This window comes from Haliotis rubra, unplaced genomic scaffold (assembly GCF_003918875.1).
Source record: "Haliotis rubra isolate DU_JTF1 unplaced genomic scaffold, ASM391887v1 Scf530, whole genome shotgun sequence".
In the NCBI taxonomy this organism is placed as follows: Eukaryota; Metazoa; Mollusca; class Gastropoda; order Lepetellida; family Haliotidae; genus Haliotis; species Haliotis rubra.
In genome coordinates, this window is record NW_025767225.1 from 146558 (window position 1) to 172628 (window position 26071).

Below are 26071 nucleotides of genomic sequence, written 5' to 3' on the forward strand. Positions count from 1 at the left end.
CTCACAGATCTCTCAGGTGTGATCCTACGTGTGCTTGCAAGAAATAACCGGTGACAATGTCTGACCCGACGCCTAACCGTAATCCCGAAATCAAATACAAGCAAGTAAGTAGTTGACACCTTGGAGAAACTGTGTAGACGTCGGCAGCGCGCCACACCCCCGTATATAGTATTATACTTTGATGTGCTCTGTTGATGTGTTCTGTGGAGACGTACGTACAGTTAGTTATTGTCTCTCAGTCAAGATGACAGCAGTCGCCGTCAGTGTAGCTTTCCCTTTTCAGTTTGACTACAGGAATTAGTAACTGAACGAGAATGAAAAACAGCATATTGATGACCCGAGGCGGCATTTCTTGACCACAAATATGAAAAGTACGAGTTAATAGATCTCTACCCATTTGTGTACATTTATTGTTTACCAATTCATGCATTTTATGGTACATATGATCTGGTAAATTCCACATCTCTCAATCATCACAATTTCTATGTGTATGTAATTACAGTACTGTCACATCTGCAGTAATTGTGTTTGGTTTAACATGCTATAAATATTACAGTATTCCAGTGATATCACATGTTGTGGGCTTCATGTTAGAGGCAGACCCTTTACAGCAGACCCAATACAGTAGACCCTATACAGCAGACCCAATAGAGCAGACCCTATACAGCAGACCCAATACAGCAGACCCTATACAGCAGACCCTTTACAGCAGACCCAATACAGCAGACTCTATACAGCCGACCCTATACAGCAGACCCAATACAGCAGACCCTATACAGCAGACCCAGTACAGCAGACCCTATACAGCAGACCCTATACAACAGACCCTATACGGCAGACCCTACACGGCAGACCCAATACGGCAGACCCTACACGGCAGACCCAATACGGCAGACCCAATACGGCAGACCCTATACGGCAGACCCAATACGGCAGACCCTATACGGCAGACCCTATACAGCAGACCCTATACAGCAGACCCTATACAGCAGGTCATATGTGAAACCCATGAGCCTATGTTTGGTGATAGCGAACTTTGAAACATGGACCGGTATTCGAACACATGATCACAACTTTCATTGTGGTGTGGCCAATGGTTCTTGAAAATTTTATCAATGTAAAAATGTTATGTGAAAGAAAATGTCTAACAATAGAATGCATACCAAGTGAGCATGATTCAAAATTTCTGCAATGTAAAAGGCACTTTCAGTTTGCTCTCTTCTCTTTATGTTAAATTATTACCAAGTGTACGATTAGCATGAAGACCATGACAAATGTTTGTATGTTGAAGATGCAAACAAACAATAAATCAAAAATAGATATGTCATTTATGGTTAAGGTGCCTGAATTAGTTTGGCAGCTTTTATGTGTAAACACTGCAGCATGGTCTCAGCGTGCGTGCGTGCGTGCGTTGCGTGCGTGCGTGCGTGCGTGCGTGCGTGCGTGCGTGTGTAGACTGCGTGCGTAGGATAGTGCGTGCTAGTGATTATAAGTGATTAAAGTGTTCGTTCGTCAGGCCCAAGACCCGGGTTCCATTTCCAGGGCTCGATTCAGTGCTTTGTTACTTGCACTGGTGCAACCCAATTTTGCAAGGTGCAACCTAGTTATTAGTCTAACTTGCACCAGGTGCAAGTCATTTTTGAGAAATAAATCAACAATAAATCTAACAATATAAGCAAAAATATGTCAGCTCCATTTTGTTCTAAACTTTAAATAGCTATGGCAACGAAACATTGCTATTCATAGTCACGTCGCGGCTATGATAGCTCAAGATTGTAAACAGGGATCAGCTGTGTCTCTGTGTTGCTATGGTTTCAATGGTACTACATGACAGAAATATGTTTATTTGCACCGAAACCTCTGATGTTTTAACACTCTACGTTGCAACTGGAATTTGGCTGGTGCAACTAGGTTTTTATCTTAGGTTGCACCTGGTGCAAGTAGGTTAACATCTTTTATATCAAGCCCTGATTTCACACATGGGTTTAATGTTGGAAGCCCATTTTTGGTGTCCCCCACCATGATATTGCTGGAATATTGCTAAAACCGGCTTAAAACCATACCACTCACTCACTCACTCAATGTGGCAGGGGAGGTAACTCTAAGACTGCTACTCCTGACTCTCATAGGGCCAAACTATGACCTCTGAGTTCTGCCGATATACAAATTATGCCCATACATGCTTTCAATAGTGAAAGAGTGCATGACTTTGAATTACAATATGCCATGTTCTTTATGTTTTAATTGCGTCTCGTACGTGCCTCCAATGTTAAATATTCATTGAGTTTTACCTGATGTTCGGCTTCCATAGTCCTTAATTTGTAATATACAGAACAACATTAGAAACGCACCACCCATATGATACGAAATATCCCCTTCAGACTGAAATGTACCCATGATATAGGAGCATTGTCGGTGCATTTTATTATGGTGCGTTTCTAATGTTGTTGAGTATATCATCTGCTCTGGTTTTACTGAACTTATCAGTTCCACATAATATGTAAAGCACAGACTCATTCAGTAACAACAGGATTCCGATGTTCTTGAGTTCTTGAATCAAGCAGGGAGTCAGTCAGCAGTATCACAATCAATATGAAATAACACTTTCATATGTGGGATATGTTTACATTAATGTATTGCTTTATTTTTATGTTGTTTCCAATGTCACATGACCGCCTCCGTGGTGTGGTGGTTAGAGCGTCCGCCCGGAGAGCGGAAGGTCGCAGGTTCGATCCCCGACCGCATCATACCAAAAGACGTTAAAATATGGTACTTGTTGGTCCCTGCCTGACGCTTGGCATTAATGGTTACAACAAGGACTGGTCGGCTCGGAGTCAGTATACTGTGTCAGAGTGGGGTATTCATGCTTCACTGCGGCATGGTATCTCAGTGGGCTAGCATTATAAAACCAGCTTACGTCTAGGCTAAAGTACTGTCGGAAATGCTAGAAAAATGCTTTTTGACTTATATGTAAAATTCAGAGGTATTACAGTTACTTAAATAACAAATATCACTTCAAGAAACATCTACCTAATGTAGACCGAGAGAATAAATTTTGAGACATGCCCTAAAATGTGTTTTTACTGATGAAAATACCAAAAACTTAGAAACATAAGGGGTAGTGGGACATTATTTGATACAAACATTAATTGCCTGTGTTACGTCATCAGCATCCACGGTATCGGCAGGTGAAATTGACACCTGAGCACACGCTCGGGCGAGGGGTCATCTCAATAGCTGTTTTCTGCAAAATGTTGAATATGTGTACGTATAGTATACGTATCGGTTATGTAAGGGATCATTTGTGTATGTGTGTTTGTTTTGAAATAAACATACGAATTACTGTATATTGGAAAGAGTCCAATCACTTGTGTTATCTTATCGATTGATTGTAGAAATGTGCAACGTTTTAATAAATGTTTTGCATGTCAACAGTATATTTCATTGAAAACATATGGATGTAATTCGGTCAGTTTAATCTAGTTGTGAACATTGGCCAAAGATTTAACGAAGTCACTGGTGTAGCTTCTTTAGAATATGTATATTTTTCTTCTCATAAAGTTTGTAGACCGCCCGTCTAAGCACTCCCTTGTCAAAGTTGTCAAGGATGGTTTTACGTCCCGGTTTTGTCTGATTTGTTTACAATATTATAAACTTGTTGGTAAGACATGCCAACAGCCAACAAGTTCTGTAATAAACCCTTTCTAAACTAATGAAAGGTTTACCTCTGTCTTTTTTAAGCAGAAAAAAACTATAAACCTTTGCAACAATCGACTGCAAATCGTTGGCCATAGTGGACGCTGTGATAAAGATGTGCATGCATGACGGGAAACTTATTTATCAAGACTTAACATTTATAATAATATTTCTTCAATAAAGAAACGATAATTAAGTAAAGTAACACAAACATTGAATATTTATTTGTTTAGGAAAAACGTTAATTCATATTTTTACACCACCTGTATTATTAGCATAAATGTAAAGACTATTTCAGATTTCTGTTGTTGAACTCTGAAAAAATATTAAGTTGCTGTTTTGGTACCAAATTCTCTCCTGTAAACTGCCCTTTAAATGCATGGGAATGTTAAATCGATTGAAATAAAAATTAGGTAGACAATAGGCGAGTTGATATATTGACAACATAGTTCATTTATGACCTTTATAAAGATATTAAGGCTAAAAAGCATTTTTCTAGCATTTCCGACAGTACTATAGTACCAGCAGCCACAGATACACATACACACGCATGTACGTCGTCATATGAGCGAAATATTCTCAAGCACGACGTTAAACCCAATTTCACCTCACCTCACCTTTTTATGTATGTATGTTAGTTAAAGCAAGGAAATAATTTGGATTGTTGAAGCAAAACCGTGGAATGTGAGTTAGTGAGTTTAGTTTTACGCCACTCTTAGATAGTCCAGCAATATCACGACGGGGGGACACCAGAAATGGGCTTTACAGATTGTACCCATGTGGCGAATCAAACCCAGGTCTTTGGTGTGACAAGTGAATGCTTTAACCACTAGGCTACCCCACCGCCCCCTGTGGAATGTGAGATGATGGTAATTATTCTTTGGTCAGCATAGAAAATAGAATAGTCGTTCATTTCAAGACTGATGTCACAAAATGCTGCAAAAAGTATGCAAGATTAGTGAGTATGCTTTTTATACATATGACTATATCTGTCACATCGTCACGGAAATGAACAAAGGTGAGTTACTGTAACTATAGTGCTCTCATTTTTTGATAAAGGACAGAATATGGGTTATCTGATTTTATGATATAAATTCCATCAAAATATGGGTTATCTGTAAATCTCAGATTCACACACATCTACAAAATTGAGTTCAAATGTGTCACACGGCTTCTGTCTCAAAATAGCTGGATTAGGATCACAATCTGTTAAAAATAATAGTGTTTTGTTTAAATACTCACAGGATTATTTCTTGATGCAGAAATATCTCATACACACATACACACTGTAAATGGAGTGAGTGAGTTTTGAGGCCAGACTAATTTTATATCTTGTTTTACATACATACATACATACATACATACATACATACATACATACATACATACATACATACATACATACATACATACATACATATACATACATACATACATACATACATACATACATACATACATACATACATACATACATACATACATACATACATACATACATTCATTCATTCATTAATTAATTCCACGGCGCTTTTTAATAAATAAATTAATTAATTAATTTGCCCGCTCAAAAAATAAGATGTTAATATATTTATTGGCCAAAATGTAAATATGCAAGAAAATGTTTTTAGATTGTTTTTTGCGTGGTATACACTTCATAAATTGCCAAAAGTAAAATACATTTAGTATTTAAAAGGAATGTTACTTTTACTGGTGATTTCTATTTTTGTTTTTTTCCCTCCTGCTTTTAGGTTTTCTGAGGACAAAAAAAAATTAAAACAAGAAATAAAAATAGTCTGGCCTTAGCAATATTCCGGCGATATCACGGCGGGGGACACCAGTAATGGGCTTGACACATTGTACCCATGTGGAGAATCGAACCCAGGTCTTCAGTGTGACTAGCGAACGCTTTAACCGCTAGGCTACCCCACCTCCCCTCATGTACTCAGATGCAAGTCTAGATTATGTCGCAAGTCTAGATTATGTCGCAAGTCTAGATTTCAATGAAGAAATTCTCTCGGCTCCTTTTTATTATAATTAAGAAACTGGGTGTCCTTGATATTAGTTAATTATGAAATACACTTTCCTGAAATATGGAGTGGACAGAAATATGTGTTTAGACCTGCAGTCATGAAAGTTTATTCTATTTTGAAAAAATCTGATCCATTAAATGTTTCAAGTTGAATTTTCAGCTGTCTTGTTGTCCATCTTTACAATGGTAATGTTATTAATTGTGTACATTTCTGTGGCAATGAATTCTTTATTTATTTTTACTTATCATAAATCTGTATTGACATTATTATTGATGCTTTGATACTGTGGTGTACAAAGATATTTCTAACTGGGATCCAATGTTATTGCCTCAGACCCAAGATGTCCGCTGAGAGTTTTGTCTTATTGTGTCAAAGACTTGTAAACAACAAAGACTACAATTACCTGCTTGAATTTGGATTTTTGTGTATTAATTTGTATGTTTTTCCAGTACTTGAGTTTGTCTTTGAAGCAAAGTGATGCATTATTTGGTTTCATATATTTATGAGAAACTTTAACTTTTAATTAACTTTGAAACTTTTAATGCATACGAGTAATTTTTAAAACCAGTAATCAGTGGTTTTGATTGTTAGTTGTGTTACTTGTTTAGTTAGTTTATTCACGTTTATGTGTGATTGATATGATATAGTTTTCACTATTTTCATCATGTTACTTTTGGAATGTACTTGGAAAATATTACATCACTGAGTTTTCCTTACTAGAGACTTGAATCCTTTAGGAAGGGATTGAGGTCAGGTTGTTAATTATTTTTCGATTGCTAGCAAACTATTCTTCACGACCTGGGCTCCGTTTCACAAAGCTATCGTAGGGCTACAGCTATCGTACCTCCTATGCTGTAACGTAGACTTATGACAGTCGTGGTGCTACGGCTATCGTTCCTCCTATGCTGTAACATAGACTTATGACAGTCGTGGTGCTACGGCTATCGTTACCTCCTATGCTGTAACATAGACTTATGACAGTCGTGGTGCTACGGCTATCTTACCTCCTATGCTGTAACATAGACTTATGACAGTCGTGGTGCTACGGCTATCGTACCTCCTATGCTGTAACATAGACTTATGACAGTCGTAGTGCTACAGCTATTGTACCTCCTATGCTGTAACATAGACTTATGACAGTCGTGGTGCTACGGCTATCTTACCTCCTATGCTGTAACATAGACTTATGACAGTCGTGGTGCTACAGCTATTGTACCTCCTATGCTGTAACATAGACTTATGACAGTCGTGGTGCTACGGCTATCTTACCTCCTATGCTGTAACATAGACTTATGACAGTCGTGGTGCTACGGCTATCTTACCTCCTATGCTGTAACATAGACTTATGACAGTCGTAGTGCTACGGCTATCTTACCTCCTATGCTGTAACATAAACTTATGACAGTCATGGTGCTACGGCTATCGTACCTCCTATGCTGTAACATAGACTTATGACAGTCGTGGTGCTATGGCTATCTTACCTCCTATGCTGTAACATAGACTTATGACAGTCGTGGTGCTACGGTTATCGTTCCTCCTATGCTGTAACATAGACTTATGACAGTCGTGGTGCTACGGCTATCGTTCCTCCTATGCTGTAACATAGACTTATGACAGTCGTAGGGCTACGGCTATCTTACCTCCTATGCTGTAACATAGACTTATGACAGTCGTGGTGCTACGGCTATCTTACCTCCTATGCTGTAACATAGACTTATGACAGTCGTGGTGCTACGGCTATCGTACCTCCTATGCTGTAACATAGACTTATGACAGTCGTGGTGCTACGGCTATCGTACCTCCTATGCTGTAACATAGACTTATGACAGTCATGGTGCTACAGCTATCGTACCTCCTATGCTGTAACATAGACTTATGACAGTCGTGGTGCTACGGCTATCTTACCTCCTATGCTGTAACGTAGACTTATGACAGTCGTAGTGCTACAGCTATCGTACCTCCTATGCTGTAACATAGACTTATGACAGTCGTAGTGCTAAGCTATCGTACCTCCTATGCTGTAACGCAGACTTATGACAGTCGTAGTGCTACAGCTATCGTACCTCCTATGCTGTAACGCAGACTTATGACAGTCGTAGTGCTACAGCTATCGTACCTCCTATGCTGTAACGCAGACTTATGACAGTCGTGGTGCTACGATAGGCTTGTGATACGGTACCCAGATATCTTGTGATGATTATGAATGCTGCTTCTTCTTCAGCTGTTCATCAACAATGAGTGGGTGGACGCGCAGAGTGGACGCACCTTCTCGACCTTGAACCCGTGCACAGGGGAGGTAATCTGTGAGATACAGGAGGCAGATAAGGTGAGCATGCATTTGTAGAAAGGTTGGTTCAGTATATGATAATGATATTAATACCTGTTCTGTAAACAGTGTGAGTGAGTGAGTTAGCATTTAAAGTCACATCGCCAATTTTCAGCCTTATCATGACTATGAAAATTTAAAGATTAATAAAAGACAATCTTTAACAATATGAAAACCTGTCAACAAAGGACAGTAAAATAACTAGAATATTACCTTTAGATTCAAAACTAGGATGTAACGAAGAAATGATATTTCCTCTGTAAATTGAGAGTAGTGAGATATCACATTGTGAATGACTTAGAACTTATGAATGTTTATTTTTTTCATAAGGATTTGTGTAGATTGGGTAAGAATTGTCCCCAGACACCTATGCTTGTTGTAAGAGTGGACCAAAATGGATGCTGTCTGACTTAGTGACGTGACCACAAGTGTGTCATCGCAATCTGATAGCATCACTCATTACTCATTGCTCATGGTATCAACCACTAGCTCATATGGCCCAGAGTCAGTGTTCATAAGGCTGGAATATTGTTGACTCAGTCACAAGTAAAAACTAACATATAAAAACTTGGACATTGACATGTTTCATTTTAAGGAGAATGCTTGTAAATGTTTAGATCTGTGAGTCTTAACAATACAGATTTGGTTCCAATCTGGAAACGTTATAGATTTTACCATATCATGACTCCATGTTGGACCAACTGCACAGCCCTGAATAAGTAAATCTTGAAAATGATACGCCTTCCCAATCACTGCGAATGAAATGCAACTAAGTATTAATTAAGTTCCCAGTACCAAAGCAACACATTGTGTCAGTCTGAGATGACTGTTGTATCCAAAACATTGTGTCAGTGTGTAGATGACTGTTGTGTCCGACACATTGTGTCTGTGTGTAGATGACAGTTGTGTAAAACAGATTGTGTCAGTGTGTAGATGACTGTTGTGTCCAAAACATTGTGTCTGTGTGTAGATGACTGTTGTGTCCGACACATTGCGTCTGTGTGTAGATGACAGTTGTGTAAAACAGATTGTGTCAGTGTGTAGATGACTGTTGTGTCTGACACATTGTGTCAGTGTGTAGATGACTGTTGTGTCCGACACATTGCGTCTGTGTGTAGATGACAGTTGTGTAAAACAGATTGTGTCAGTGTGTAGATGACTGTTGTGTCTGACACATTGTGTCAGTGTGTAGATGATTGTTGTGTCCGACACATTGTGTCAGTGTGTAGATGATTGTTGTGTCTGACACATTGTGTCAGTGTGTAGATGATTGTTGTGTCCGACACATTGTGTCAGTGTGTAGATGATTGTTGTGTCCGACACATTGTGTCAGTGTGTAGATGACAGTTGTGTAAAACAGATTGTGTCAGTGTGTAGATGACTGTTGTGTCTGACACATTGTGTCAGTGTGTAGATGACTGTTGTGTCGCTCACATTGCGTCTGTGTGTAGATGACAGTTGTGTAAAACAGATTGTGTCAGTGTGTAGATGACTGTTGTGTCTGACACATTGTGTCAGTGTGTAGATGATTGTTGTGTCCGACACATTGTGTCAGTGTGTAGATGATTGTTGTGTCTGACACATTGTGTCAGAGTGTAGATGATTGTTGTGTCCGACACATTGTGTCAGTGTGTAGATGATTGTTGTGTCCGACACATTGTGTCAGTGTGTAGATGACTGTTGTGTCCGACACATTGTGTCAGTGTGTAGATGATTGTTGTGTCCGACACATTGTGTCAGTGTGTAGATGATTGTTGTGTCCGACACATTGTGCCAGTGTGTAGATGACACTTGTGTTGGACACATTGTGTCAGTGTGTAGATGACTGTTGTGTCTGACACATTGTGTCAGAGTGTAGATGACAGTTGTGTCCAACAGGCTGATGTGGACCTGGCAGTAGCATCAGCCCGGTCGGCCTTCAGGACAGGGTCAGCATGGAGGACGATGGACGCATCCAAGAGAGCAGCTCTCATCACCAAGTTTGCAGATCTGCTGGAGCGGGATAAGGAGTACATCGCAGTAAGCAATCAAACCACAGACCTCTTCCGCTGCAGCTTACCTCCATGAATCCATCATCATATATAACCAATATACCATGTTTCCACTTCACCCCTGGGTATTCCAGCTTAGATTTCGTTTAAAGACTGGTGCTTTATTCACTTGTCCTCAGGTTTGTACCAAGTTCTAAAACAAGACAAACATGTTTACATTTTCTGTTATTCTTTTTTTTTCTAGTAAGAATAATAAAATTACAGCATTGTGAACTGGTTGAGAAACATTGCCCAATGATCTTTCTAGTTAATGAGAACTAACATTTGTAGATGTATACCTATTGGGGTCTGGAACTAAATGTCCCGCATATTATAAGTTGTTAGCTCTAACCTTATGTTGTTGTGTTGACAGAGTCTGGAGACTCTGGATAATGGGAAGCCATTCCTGGATTCTGTGGATGACATCGGAGCAACCATTGACTGTTTCCGCTACTTCGCCGGCTGGTGTGACAAGATCACTGGTCAGACAATCCCTGTTGGTGAGTCGTCCAGAGCCATTATGACAGGGAATTGTAGTGTTAATCTCAATGATCACATACTCTTTGCCGTGACAAGAGAATCCCATCAGACATGTAGACTCTACATAGTGACAGACATATATGTGGTTACATGTGAAATATATTATACTGATTGATAATATATCTGTTGTCTGCTATAATGTACAATTGCTTTAAAGCCATTGTTACATTAATTGACCGGACATTTTCTATTTAAGTGGATTGGTTGGTTCTCATTGATGATTGGATGTGTTTAATAGTATAGCAGGTGTATTGTTATGTGTATTGGATGGTCACTTCACTACATTCCACCACCACCAGTAAGTAAATGCACATGCCCACTGTGCTGTGGAGTTTCAATTCCTAACAGGACGGTGGGGTAGTCTAGGGGTTAAAACGTCCACTGGTCAAGCTGAAGACCCGGGTTTGATTCCCCACATGGGTACAATGTGTAAAGCCCATTTCTCGTGTCCCCTGCCGTGATATTGCAGGTGTAGTGCTAAAAGTGATGTAAAACTGACCTCACTCACTCACTGATCCTTCAGATGGAAGCTACTTCACGTTCACACGGCGCGAGCCTGTTGGTGTGTGCGGACAGATCATCCCGGTGAGATACTGATATTAAAAAACTTAGTGTTTTTTTGAAAAAGACACACAATCTTCGATGCAATATGACACATAATGGATATGGAGATGTAGCTTGATGCCAGTTACCAACATTAAAATATTGTGGAATGATAATGACAGGAACATAAAGAAACCTGATGATGGGGCTGGAATAGGCCCCGAAAAACGTTGTATCAAAGAATGAAAAGAAGATGCAATCCAGAAAATTCTTTATGTTCATCAAGTAGCATCTTCTGAAATACCAGTCAAGCATCTGATGATGATATGGTTCAGTATTGGTGACTGAATTTCTAAATGTTTTGGAGTAAAATAAACATGATTATTATACATGACAGCACATAATGATCTTTTGAGTTTTAGGCCTTCAAACTGAATTAGTACATGATTTACAGATATGTTGACGGATATGATTTGTTTCAGTGGAACTATCCCCTGGCCATGGTGTCATGGAAGTGGGCTCCAGCTCTCGCCTGTGGTTGTACCATTGTTCTAAAACCTGCAGAACAGACACCCATCACCGCTTTGATTGCAGGGTCTCTCATTAAGGAGGTAGGTGAACAGACGCCCATCACCGTTCTGTATGCAGGGGCTCTCATTAAGGAGGTAGGTGAACAGTCGCCCATCACCACTCTGTATGCAGGGGCTCTCATTAAGGAGGTAGGTGAACAGTCGCCCATCACCACTCTGTATGCAGGGCTCTCATTAAGGAGGTAGGTGAACAGACGCCCATCACCACTCTGTATGCAGGGGCTTTCATTAAGGAGGTAGGTGAACAGTCGCCCATCACCACTCTGTATGCAGGGCTCTCATTAAGGAGGTAGGTGAACAGACACCCATCATAGCTCTGTTTGCAGGGGCTCTCATTAAGGAGGTAGGTGAACAGACGCCCATCACCACTCTGTATGCAGGGGCTTTCATTAAGGAGGTAGGTGAACAGACGCCCATCACTGCTCTGTATGCAGGGGCTTTCATTAAGGAGGTAGGTGAACAGACACCCATCACCACTCTGTATGCAGGGGCTTTCATTAAGGAGGTAGGTGAACAGACGCCCATCACTGCTCTGTATGCAGGGGCACTCATTAAGGAGGTAGGTGAACAGACGCCCATCACTGCTCTGTATGCAGGGGCTTTCATTAAGGAGGTAGGTGAACAGACACCCATCACCACTCTGTATGCAGGGGCTTTCATTAAGGAGGTAGGTGAACAGACGCCCATCACTGCTCTGTATGCAGGGGCTCTCATTAAGGAGGTAGGTGAACAGACACCCATCACCACTCTGTATGCAGGGGCTTTCATTAAGGAGGTAGGTGAACAGACGCCCATCACAGCTCTGTATGCTGGGGCTCTCATTAAGGAGGTAGGTGAACAGACACCCATCACCACTCTGTATGCAGGGGCTTTCATTAAGGAGGTAGGTGAACAGTCACCCATCACCGCTCTGTATGCTGGGGCTCTCATTAAGGAGGTAGGTGAACAGACGCCCATCACTGCTCTGTATGCAGGGGCTCTCATTAAGGAGGTAGGTGAACAGACGCCCATCACTGCTCTGTATGCAGGGGCTCTCATTAAGGAGGTAGGTGAACAGACGCCCATCACAACTCTGTATGCAGGGGCTCTCATTAAGGAGGTAGGTGAACAGACGCCCATCACCACTCTGTATGCAGGGGCTCTCATTAAGGAGGTAGGTGAACAGACACCCATCACCACTCTGTATGCAGGGGCTTTCATTAAGGAGGTAGGTGAACAGACGCCCATCACAGCTGTGTATGCAGGGGCTCTTATTAAGGAGGTAGGTGAACAGACGCCCATCACTGCTCTGTATGCAGGGGCTCTCATTAAGGAGGTAGGTGAACAGACGCCCATCACCGCTCTGTATGCTGGGGCTCTCATTAAGGAGGTAGGTGAACAGACGCCCATCACTGCCCTGTATGCTGGGGCTCTCATTAAGGAGGTAGGTGAACAGACACCCATCACCGCTCTGTATGCAGGGGCTCTCATTAAGGAGGTAGGTGAACAGACGCCCATCACTGCTCTGTATGCTGGGGCCCTCATTAAGGAGGTAGGTGAACAGATGCCCATCACCGCTCTGTATGCAGGGGCTCTCATTAAGGAGGTAGGTGAACAGACGCCCATCACCACTCTGTATGCTTGGGCACTCATTAGGGAGGTAGGTGAACAGACGCCCATCACCACTCTGTATGCTGGGGCTCTCATTAAGGAGGTAGGTGAACAGACACCCATCACTGCCCTGTATGCTGGGGCTTTCATTAAGGAGGTAGACCACTTGCTGTGATCCCTCATGTAGAATTGCCATCATTAATGAACAGACCTACTAAAGCGATGCAACTCTCCCCATTTTTAGCCACAAAACAATATTGCCCGCTACACAGTTGTAGTTTTCAGTGAGAATTTACATCTGAATTAAGCATTAATTAGTAATTCTCAAATTTGAGGAAATTCAGATGTTTTTGTCATATGTTTTCAGTGGATCATATTTATATAACTGTATTTCCAGCATTCTATTGGCATGTGTGTCTTATCTGAGAGAAAACTGATGATACCTGTGTAATTACTCATTGAGAGTTTGACCAGCTGTGTGTGTTCAGGAATATTTGATGATTAGTTGTCCAGATCCCCTATGTCTATGATCATTGTGTTGTAGGCAGGATTCCCCCCAGGAGTTGTCAACATTGTTCCTGGGTTCGGACCCACGGCCGGCGCCGCCATCGCTGAACACATGGACGTGGACAAGGTGGCCTTCACTGGCTCCACTGAAGTAAGCAGATCGTTACACTGTTCCAGTCTCACCCCGTGGAGATTCCTGAATTATATGGTTTCCCATGGACATATGTTTGTATCAAATCTTTATGGGATTTCTCCTCCGTGCATGCAGAAGAACCACAAAAGGGAGACAACTCTGAGACTATATAAAGTAGCCACTAAGATAACAGTGCACTATAGTTACATGCAGCAATCACTTTTATAATAAAAAAATAATTATCTCAAGGACACAATGTGTAATGAAATATATAATGGACACAATGTATAATTATATAAAGGACACAATGTAAAATTATTTAAAGGATGTAATATGTCATTAAATATGTAAAGGACACAATGTATGATTAAATATTTAAAGGGCACATTGTTCAGTTTGTTAAAAGACACTAGTTTGATTGTTTATTTATTTGTTCACAAAACATTGCCCTGTTCTTCACGTAGGTGGGCCACCTCATCATGCAGGCTGCCGGACGCAGCAACCTGAAGAGGGTCAGTCTGGAGCTCGGGGGGAAGAGTCCTCTCATCATCCTTGCTGATGCTGACGGTGAGTCACTCCATGTGATGACCTCATGAGTATCTGGATTTCCTGGCCAGAATAACAATAATTATGTCAATTAAACTGAGCTAAAATTACTACTTTGCCATCATATTGTCACTGATTGGTTGTCTAGTAATGGCATTCTTTGAATGATTAAACAGGAGTATTTGAAGGTAATATTGTTAATGTATTTATGTTATAAAAATTGACTTGAATATGTATTTGCTTATTTGCTGAGCATAAATATGCACGTCAGTTCCTAGTTCAGAAATGCACCATTGATTTCAGTTTTGAAATGTGAGTATTGTTTCCACAGTGGAAGATGCAGCCATGTGGGCCCACGCCGCCATCATGACCAACCACGGCCAGAACTGCTGTGCAGGGTCAAGGACGTTCGTGCAGGAAGGGATCTATGACAAGTTCGTGGAGGTCGCGAAAACCATGGCAGAGAACCGCATCGTAGGAGATCCGTATGATGTCATGACGCAGCAGGGGCCTCAGGTGATACCTACACGCTCTTCATAGTCAGAATCTGTTTTACATTCAACATTCTTCTTGGTTATAACAGATGTCAGGGTTAGACTCATCCACAAGTCCACCTGTCTAAGTCAGTCGAAAGTCCAGTGTGTTTCTTTTTAACCTAAACCTAGTTCTGTTGTGTAAACCACTGGTCTGAAATGAACCATCAAACAGTGGTGTCTACAGTGGATGAGTGTGAACATAACAGAGAAGTTAAAGCCTTTTATGGTCAAACATTTGGAGTATGAAGCAGATGTCACTGAAAGCACAAAAAGTCAAAGTATATATATATGATCTTAAAGATGCCAAAGATGTCCTCGTGATAAATAGAGGATGAGAAACGTTTTGATATGTTGGTACAGTGGAGAGAACATAGGGCAAACAGCTGTTCCTTTTCATCCACTGTGTGACAAAGAAAGATACCAGATTTCTGAGTCCGCATGAATACTATATCCGAGTATTTAGTGACACTTTGTTTCAGTAAAACCCACTACCTCAAAAATCTGGGCCAATATTTCAGTGCATGCAGTGTGAATGACTCTTTTGTTTGACATGCATTGGGTACAGTGTATTATGGTAATATCACTCAAACTATAAACGTCGACGGGATCAGCATTCTGACGGAGACGTGGATCAGAGCCTTAACTGTTCTGATGTGATGGAGGCATAGTTCTCAACCAGGAGTATTCTCAACCAGGACTGGAATGTACAATGCTGTTATCACTGGCCATTCCAAATGTGGAATGAGTTATGTCCCTTGGTCATACCAGGATTTGCTTATCATACATTAAAATCCCATGTCCTGATTGATCATGCTCCTTGAATTGTCAGCATTAAACAGTTAAGCTTTTCATCTGTTTGTTATCTGGTTCACACAATTACACATTATATGCTTGGATAACTGGAGGAACATCATGGTAGCAAGTCTGTCAGCCCCGTTGTTGTTACAGCCTCATGTGGCTAACTGTACCTTCCGTTGGCTGTAGTTGGACGATGCACAGTTTAAAAAGATCCTGGACATGATAAAGAGTGGCAAGGATGAGGGCGCCAAGCTGCAGTACGGGGGCGAGAGATGGGGGGACAAGGGCTACTTCATCAAGCCTACAGTGTTCTCCGATGTCACTGACAGCATGAGGATAGCTAGGGAGGAGGTAGGTAGAGAGGGGGGAGGAGACAGGAGAGTGTATGGGGGACAAGGGCTACTTCATCAAGCCTACAGTTTTCTCCGATGTCACTGACAACATGCGGATAGCTAGGGAGGAGGTACAGACAAATCCCGATGAGTCGAATCTCTGGGGACCAAGTAATAGATTCGACTTATCGATGTATTCGAGACATAGGTATGTCTATGAGGTAGAAAAAAAGATGATCCAGTCCTAATTCCTCCGCCTAAGCATTTGTTTACCTAATGATTTCCCTATCACTAATAGGGGCACCTTATCAGTTCCAGTCTGATTAGCACAGACTGTGATTTCCGTAAAATCACTAATCTGCCTTTTGAACTCACCCGTCAAAGGCGGAAAGGTGTGAGCTGCGCTGGTTTGTTAATTGGATCAGTTTGCTACACCAATCAACTTCTCATTGACTGACTTCGGCTTATGTATACAAGATTGCTGTTGTTTGAATCTCATGGGACCAAATTTTCTTCTCGAGTCATCGTGTGTATTTATGAGTCGAATTCGGGTAACCGGTATTCAAATGATGACAACTATAACAGGGAATGGTCGGGACCGACAGGTATTTCGAGTTATGCGTAATATTCGAGACACCGGCATTCGACTCATCGGGATTTGACTGTAGGTAGAGGGGGGAGGAGACAGGAGTGTGTATGGGGGACAAGGGCTACTTCATCAAGCCTACAGTGTTCTCCGATGTCACTGACAGCATGAGGATAGCTAGGGAGGAGGTAGTGGGGGGGGAGGAGACAGGAGGAGAGTGTATGGGGACAAGGGGCTACTTTCATCAAGCCTACAGTGTTCTCCGATGTCACTGACAGCATGAGGATAGCTAGGAGGAGGTAGGTAGAGGGGGAGGAGACAGGAGTGTGTATGGGGACAAGGGCTACTTCATCAAGCCTACAGTGTTCTCCGATGTCACTGACAACATGAGGATAGCTAGGGAGGAGGTAGGTAGAGAGGGGAGGAGACAGGAGAGTGTATGGGGGACAAGGGCTACTTCATCAAGCCTACACTGTTCTCCGATGTCACTGACAACATGCGGATAGCTAGGGAGGAGGTAGGTAGAGTAGGGGAGGAGACAGGAGAGTGTATGGGGGACAAGGGCTACTTCATCAAGCCTACACTGTTCTCCGATGTCACTGACAGCATGAGGATAGCTAGGGATGAGGTAGGTAGAGAGGGGGGAGGAGACAGGAGAGTGTATGGATGACAAGGGCTACTTCATCAAGCCTACAGTGTTCTCCGATGTCACTGACAGCATGAGGATAGCTAGGGAGGAGGTAGGTAGAGAAGGGGGAGGAGACAGGAGTGTGTATGAGGGACAAAGGCTACTTCATCAAGCCTACAGTGTTCTCCGATGTCACTGACAGCATGAGGATAGCTAGGGAGGAGGTAGGTAGAGAGGGGGAGGAGACAGGAGGAGAGTGTATGGGGACAAGGGCTACTTCATCAAGCCTACAGTGTTCTCCGATGTCACTGACAGCATGAGGATAGCTAGGGAGGAGGTAGATAGAGAGGGGGGAGGAGACAGGAGAGTGTATGGGGGAAAAGGGCTACTTCATCAAGCCGACACTGTTCTCAGATGTCACTGACAACTTGAGGATAGCTAGGGAGGAGGTAGGTAGAGAGATTGGGAGGAGACAGGAGAGTTTATGGGGGTCAAGGGCTACTTCATCAAGCCTACAGTGTTCTCCGATGTCACTGACAACTTGAGGATAGCTAGGGAGGAGGTAGATTGAGAGGGGGGAGGAGACAGGGTTGTGTATGAGGGACAAGGGCTACTTCATCAAGCCGACACTGTTCTCCGATGTCACTGACAGCATGAGGAATGCTAGGGAGGAGGTAGGTAGAGAGGGGGGAGGAGACAGGAGAGTGTATGAGGGACAAGGGCTACTTCATCAAACCTACAGTGTTCTCCAATGTCACTGACAACTTGAGGATAGCTAGGGAGGAGGTAGATTGAGAGGGGGGAGGAGACAGGGTTGTGTATGAGGGACAAGGGCTACTTCATCAAGCCGACACTGTTCTCCGATGTCACTGACAGCATGAGGAATGCTAGGGAGGAGGTAGGTAGAGAGGGGGGAGGAGACAGGAGAGTGTATGAGGGACAAGGGCTACTTCATCAAACCTACAGTGTTCTCCAATGTCACTGACAACATGAGGATAGCTAGGGAGGAGGTAGGTAGAGAGGGGGGGAGACAGGAGAGTGTGTATGGGGGACAAGGGCTACTTCATCAAGCCTACAGTGTTCTCCGATGTCACTGACAACATGAGGATAGCTAGGGAGGAGGTAGGTAGAGAGGGGGGAGGAGACAGGAGAGTGTATGGGGACAAGGGCTACTTCATCAAGCCTACAGTGTTCTCCGATGTCACTGACAGCATACGAATAGCTAGAGAGGAGGTAGGTAGAGAGGGGCGGGAGGGGAGACAGGAGAGTGTATGGGAGACAAGAGCTACTTCATCAAGCCTACAGAGTTCTCCGATGTCACTGACAGCATGAGGATAGCTAGGGAGGAGGTAGGTAGAGGGGGGGGAGGAGACAGGAGTGTGTATGGGGGACAAGGGCTACTTCATCAAGCCGACACTGTTCTCCGATGTCTCTGACAACATGAGGATAGCTAGGGAGGAGGTAGGTAGAGAGATGGGGAGGAGACAGGAGAGTGTATGGGGAACAAGGGCTACTTCATCAAGCCTACACTGTTCTCCGATGTCACTGACATGAGGATAGCTAGGAAAGAGGTAGGTAGAGAGGGGGGGAGGAGACAGGAGAGTGTATGGGGGACAAGGGCTACTTCATCAAGCCTACAGTGTTCTCCGATGTCACTGAGAGCATGAGGATAGCTAGGGAGGAGGTAGGTTGTGTTAGGTGTGTCGAGAGCAGTGTCCTTATGATTGCTGTGTGGGATACAGGTTTGCTTTTTGTGGACTTTACTGTTTAGAACATGAAATAGCGCATGCCAAAAAACATTTACTCACCCCAAGCTGCGAACCTTACACATATCTTGGGAAGAGTTGGGAGCATGGAAGTTCATTTAACGTAAAGTGTGACAGTTTGATGAGCATAGTTGCTTCCCTTAGATAATTGCAAATTTGATGCATATTTTATGTATGAAAGGGAGGATGGATGGCCATGCAACTTAAAGTGGTGCAAGTAGATGAGCATAGTTGCTTCCCTTTGATAGGATAGGATCTTGTGATTTTGGTTGAATCACACACCCTGTCACACATGTTTCCTGAATTTGGCCATATGTTTGTCAGTACTACAACCATACTTATCTTACCTCACACATTAATGTCGCTGTCTGATTGGCTGAGAGTTCTTCTATTATTTTAAATTTACCCTGCTCATAAGCGAGTAACATTTCAATGTACCCCGCTGTCAATGGCAACTCATTCTGTACTTCGTGGTAGTATTTCTTTATCTCGAATAACATTGCATCACAAAAATTACCGATGTTTTGCGAATGCAAATCGATGGAAGGGAGATAACTCTAAATCTGATTTTCTTGTCAGCAAAATCTACCGATATGTACCCATGCTTCAAACAATTTAAAATTAACATTGAGGTGTTCGGTAAGATAAATATGTTGTTCACTGGTCCCTCGGGGGCCCTGGATTGATGTACCCTCGATGTTTCTTTATGTTACAGATACAAACATCGAGGGTACATCAACCCATGGCCCCCCTCGTGACTAGTGAACAACTTATATTGTAGGGTTTTGTGGCAAAACTCTGAACACATCACTTTTCTTCCACATCACGATGCATGTATTACATTACAGTTGAAAGTGGCCTTAGACCAAACCCGTCACTAACACACTGAATTCAATTCTACCTGCAGATATTCGGACCAGTACAGTCCATCATCAAGTTCCGTGACGTGGAGGAGGTTCTAGAGAGAGCCAACGCCACCAAGTACGGTCTGGCGGCAGGCGTCATCACAAACGACATTAACAAGGCACTCATGCTGTCACAGAAGCTCCAGGCCGGCAGTGTGTGGTGAGGCTGTTGTCATGGAAACCATTCCAATCTTGCCAGTATCATTACTTATTTCAAATGCTTGCTGAGACAGTATTCCCTAGACTCCTTGTTGGTGTTGAACAGTTGACATAAGCTTGTGATGACTTCTAAAACGTTTTAGTCAAAAGTCATGTGTTACTAAGTTAATGTAACATTTCATTATGTGGACATTTTTTAAGATAAATTTGTTTTTTGAAACTCCTGTCTATGGTACTGAGTAAAGTGAATGAGATAGAAATACTTGTTTTTCTAAGTGTGCCTTAGGGCACCAGACAAATATTTTAGGTGTGCCTTTCAGAAATCGAGTATGCCCACGTTTTTAGAATAAATGACAATGATGATGATCATTTGAAATTTATTGTTAAAAAAAGAAATTGGTTTATGAGCATTCAAATATGTATGGTATTATTCAATTTTGAAAAAAATAATTGGGGATTAAATGACTTAATGTAAGTAAAGTCTCTAAAATATTAGGCGTGTCAAAAGGGCACGAGAACATTTTTTAGCCTTGCCATTTCAATATTTACTGTGCCATGGCACCCTAATATATGGGGTATTTCGAACCCTGTTTGATGTTGTGTTGACGGTCACTGCACTTCATGCCTAGCGCCAGTTTTATGGTGCTAAACCACTGAGATATTGTGCGTCAATTTTACATGGATACCCCACTCATGCAATCTGTACTGACTCTCTGGCAAACAGGCCTTTTATTACCTTCATGCTAAACTCGACACAGTGTAACAACAAGTACAGTGGAACCTGTCTAAACCGGCAACCCACGGGACCAAAATAAAATGCTGGTTTAGACAGGGTGCCGGATTAGACAGTGACGATATTTTCCAACATGATCTTTAGTAATTGTGCAACGAATAAAAACAATGTTGATGATGTATTGGATTAAGGGACCATGATTGGACTGCTCATACCCATGGCGGCTTAGAGCGTTTGATTCACCGCGGAATCACTTCTACCTGATTACCTAGCGTGACAAGAGGATTAACTAGTGTATTGGATTATGGGTCCTTGATTGGACTGCTCATACCCATGCCGGTTTAGACAGGGTTAGCTACAGTAAAATCGCTTGTTGCAACCGGAAAGTCCTGCCTGAATATGGAATAGACAGGTTCGACAATGTTTAAGTGATCATAATATTATTGTTAATTTGTGGGACCAAAATTTGACGCCGGTTTTGACAGTGTGCTGGATTAGACAGGTGCCGGTGTTGGCAGGTTTCACCGTACAAATGTTTGTGTTACATGCACCCTGTGCAGACATTCTGTCCAGTGGACCTCAGAGATGAAAATACAGAATGTTCCAGACATATATGTCTGTATTGACACCAACTGACAATGCATTCCAGTATTGCTATGGTTTAAAATTCTAGATCAATAAAGTTAACTGTTGATGGTTGATCTTGAATCAAATCATATTGAGTTAATTAGGTTTTGTGGCTCCTTGGAGGTGATCATGAACTAGTGGTTATCTGAAAATCAGGTTCTGCAAAACATTTTTTGAAAAAAACCCGATGTAAAATATGATCTTCATATGTTTAATAAGAACTCAAGCTTTTACCAAGTTTAACAAGCATGTTATTTTATTCCTTTGTAGGGTGAACTGCTATGATATTGTGACCTGCCAGACGCCATTCGGAGGCTATAAGATGTCGGGTCAAGGGAGAGAACTGTGAGTTGACTTGAAACAGTGGGTTGTTCTATGTAATACTTACATGCCAGTACTATAAGTTGACTTGAAACAGTGGGTTGTTCTCTGTAATACTTACATGCCAGTACTATAAGTAGACTTGAAACAGTGGGTTGTTCTCTGTAATACTTACATGCCAGTACTATAAGTTGACTTGAAACAGTGGGTTGTTCTCTGTAATACTTACATGCCAGTACTATAAGTTGACTTGAAACAGTGGGTTGTTCTCTGTAATACTTACATGCCAGTACTATAAGTTGACTTGAAACAGTGGGTTGTTCTCTGTAATACTTACATGCCAGTACTATAAGTTGACTTGAAACAGTGGGTTGTTCTCTGTAATACTTACATGCCAGTACTATAAGTTGACTTGAAACAGTGGGTTGTTCTCTGTAATACTTACAGGCCAGTACTATAAGTTGACTTGAAACAGTGGGTTGTTCTCTGTAATACTTACATGCCAGTACTATAAGTTGACTTGAAACAGTGGGTTGTTCTCTGTAATACTTACAGGCCAGTACTATAAGTTGACTTGAAACAGTGGGTTGTTCTATGTAATACTTACATGCCAGTACTATAAGTTGACTTGAAACAGTGGGTTGTTCTCTGTAATACTTACATGCCAGTACTATAAGTTGACTTGAAACAGTGGGTTGTTCTATGTAATACTTACATGCCAGTACTATAAGTTGACTTGAAACAGTGGGTTGTTCTCTGTAATACTTACATGCCAGTACTATAAGTTGACTTGAAACAGTGGGTTGTTCTCTGTAATACTTACATGCCAGTACTATAAGTTGACTTGAAACAGTGGGTTGTTCTCTGTAATACTTACAGGCCAGTACTATAAGTTGACTTGAAACAGTGGGTTGTTCTCTGTAATACTTACATGCCAGTACTATAAGTTGACTTGAAACAGTGGGTTGTTCTCTGTAATACTTACAGGCCAGTACTATAAGTTGACTTGAAACAGTGTAATACTTACATGCCAGTACTATAAGTTGACTTGAAACAGTGGGTTGTTCTCTGTAATACTTACATGCCAGTACTATAAGTTGACTTGAAACAGTGGGTTGTTCTATGTAATACTTACATGCCAGTACTATAAGTTGACTTGAAACAGTGGGTTGTTCTCTGTAATACTTACATGCCAGTACTATAAGTTGACTTGAAACAGTGGGTTCTATGTAATACTTACAGGCCAGTACTATAAGTAGATTTGCCACAAAACTCAATCAGGACAGATTTGTACTGCCTGATGGAGTTTGGTGGAGCTGTATGAGATTTGTGTAAGTCTGCAGTAGTCAGTGGTTGCCCAGGGAACCCAAACTCATGTGACTGCGATGTTACTTAATGTTGTAGTTAGTTGTTCATGCTATCAACCCCTTGTTTGCCTCAAGTGTTTACAGGCTGCAATGTATACTATTCCAACACAGTGTATATGTTTACATCTGTGTCCCAGACATTTCAGACTGTTGTGTCTTGGGAATAACGACAGTTGTAAATACATAGTTATGTCCTCTGGAAACTGTAAGCAACACACAAAGCTATATGGTCAAAAACTATGGAACTAAGTTTGACCTACTACCAAAACGAACTCTTGTGTCACAGGAAGTTTGGAAGATTTTCATCAGTCACTGAGAAATTGTCTATTGCTCTGCAAGGTTGTATGGCCAGAACAACTGTACATGGAACAGAGTTTGTTCTCCAATTGTATATGTCCATGGATTGGATTGGGTCACAGTGTTGATGTTTACGTTATCTATTTGTAGAGGTGAGGAGGCTCTCAAACAATACACTGAGACTAAAACGGTAAGTAAAGGTGATGAATGTAAACCCCATCATTGGGGTCAGTTGTTGTCATGTACGGGTCGATGTGGGGGAACATCACCGACTCGGCATTTACTGTTATTCTCCAAGTTCTGTAGGGATTCCTGTGGTTGACTAAATGGTTTAGGGGGCAGTGAGGTAGCCTAGTGGTAAAAGCGTTCACTCTAAGACCTGGGTTCGATTCCTCACATGAGTTCAAAGTGTGAAGCCCATTTCTGGTGTCTCTGATATTGCTGGAATATTGCGGCGTAAAACTAAACTCGCTCTCTCACTAAATGGTTTAGGTCGCACGAGGTGGGGACTTTAATGACTGAGTTTTATCATAGCCTTGGTCACAAAATCTCTCTCTTGTCTATTCAGTGAGTGAGTTTAGTTTTATACAGCTTTTAGCAATATTCCAGCAATATCGTGGCGGGGTACACCAGAAATTGGCTTCACACATTGTATTGTGTAGGGAATTGAACCCATGCCTTTGGCCTGACGAGCAAATGCTTTAATCACTAGACTACCCCACCGCCTTGTCTATGCAGATCATTTGAAGGCTATGTCATTTAATTTAAATATTGTGTTAAACAAAAAGCAAGGTAGCATGTTTGTTTAAAAGTATTATTGCTATTCTCTTGAGCCTTTTTCATTAATTAATGTTGAAACTACCAATTTATTCGTAAACCTCATTCAGCCATGTGATTTTGATGATAGGATCATGAGCCAAATAGATAGTAAGTAAAGATCTCACTTCAATTGGGTTGTTTTTTCAGGTGACCATCAAAATCCCACAGAAGAACTCCTAGCAGCCATGTCAGATAAAAGACCTTTCATACTATGGAGGACAATCTGTGCCATAATTGTGTGGTTTCCTTCATTCGCATACACACAGATGTCGGGCAGAAGCTGCTTTCCTCAGGACTCATTTCAAAGTTTTCTAACCATGGTAACCTGTTAAGTATGCCTATATATTTACTCAGATATCAGCATTTTTCTACTCATCACACAAAGTATTATTTTTATGTATTGTGATCGAAATTCCTTGAAGCTGCATGGACGAGGGATGCACAAACACTTCCTGTGTTTACCAAGATTGTGAGTGCTTGAACAAACAACCAATACAAGATGAAGGCACAACATGCATGAATGCATTTGTGTCCGGTAATCATATTTCTGCTCAAAACATTTTACTGGAGTTTACATATTTACACAAGTGTAGCTTTTGTCCTTCAAAAGTAAAAATAACCTATATTTGTTTCAATGGATGTACACTGTGAATCCTAAACCTGATACAAATCATTCCCAGGTTATTTTGAACCCATGCGCACAAACCTGACCTCTGTGACTCGTCAATGTCTGTGATCAACAAATTAAGGGCGTTTTTCACATATGCTGCAATAAACATGTAGTTTATCAAGTTTATATTGTAGTCTTTCATGCAGGTTGTGTGTTGACAACATGTAGTTTATCAAGTCTTTATTGTAGTCTTTCATGCAGGTTGTGTGCTGACAACATTTTTAGAAGCACAAAATGTCTTACGTTAAACTGAACTCAACTTTTTGACTTTGTTGTCATTACATGACGCGGATGTCTTTGTTAAGCAGATTGAGTCATCATTATCCAGTCTTATACCCAGTGAGGATGTAACGTTGACTTGTCTGTTATGAATAAAAGATGAGTTTCGTCTGCTGTTGTGTTTACCTTCAATCAGGAGCAGATACTTTCGGTAAGGCGAGATGGATTTTCCTACATATTTTTGATATGCCAGCAAAAAGAAAACAAACACAAATGGTCATATTCCTTTGTTGCTGTGGCAACTCAGACAGACTAAATGCCCTACACCCACTTCAATGGTTGATACTCGTGAACATGACATGCTTTTATTAATGATAAAGTTATCATGAAGATAGTTATCTATCAAAACAAAAATAATTACAAACACAATAAGTCCCATACAATCATACTTTTACTTTTGAAACAATAAGACAGAACAAAAGGACATCAGGAAACAGATTGGACAAATGACAGCGTTGTGATTATATATTTAGTTGTTTAAGGCCACACTCACAATAATCCATCCATATGGCGGCGGTCTGTAAACAATCAAATCTGGACCAGACAATCCAGTTATTAACAGCATGAGCATAGATCTACGGAACTGGGATACAATGACGTGTCAACCAAGTCTCTTACAACGAGCATGGGTTACTGAAGATCAATTCTAACTCAGATCTTCACGGGTCTGTGATATATAAACTGAAAAAATACAGTTGGTGATCATGGATAGTT

General features: G+C 41.5%; 1 protein-coding gene across 1 annotated transcript; it reads left to right on the forward strand.

The window, feature by feature from the left end:
- On the forward strand, positions 1 to 25468 carry LOC124253059 (aldehyde dehydrogenase, mitochondrial-like). The gene is made up of 14 exons (XM_046686780.1): positions 1 to 104; positions 7951 to 8055; positions 9934 to 10074; positions 10459 to 10585; positions 11149 to 11210; positions 11651 to 11779; positions 13893 to 14006; positions 14453 to 14555; positions 14866 to 15050; positions 16055 to 16219; positions 20088 to 20245; positions 21875 to 21949; positions 23740 to 23779; positions 24556 to 25468. Exons 1-14 carry the CDS (start codon positions 57 to 59, stop codon positions 24586 to 24588), a joined length of 1485 nt encoding a protein of 494 aa, XP_046542736.1. The 5' UTR covers positions 1 to 56; the 3' UTR covers positions 24589 to 25468.
- The last annotated feature ends 603 nt before the right edge of the window (positions 25469 to 26071 follow it).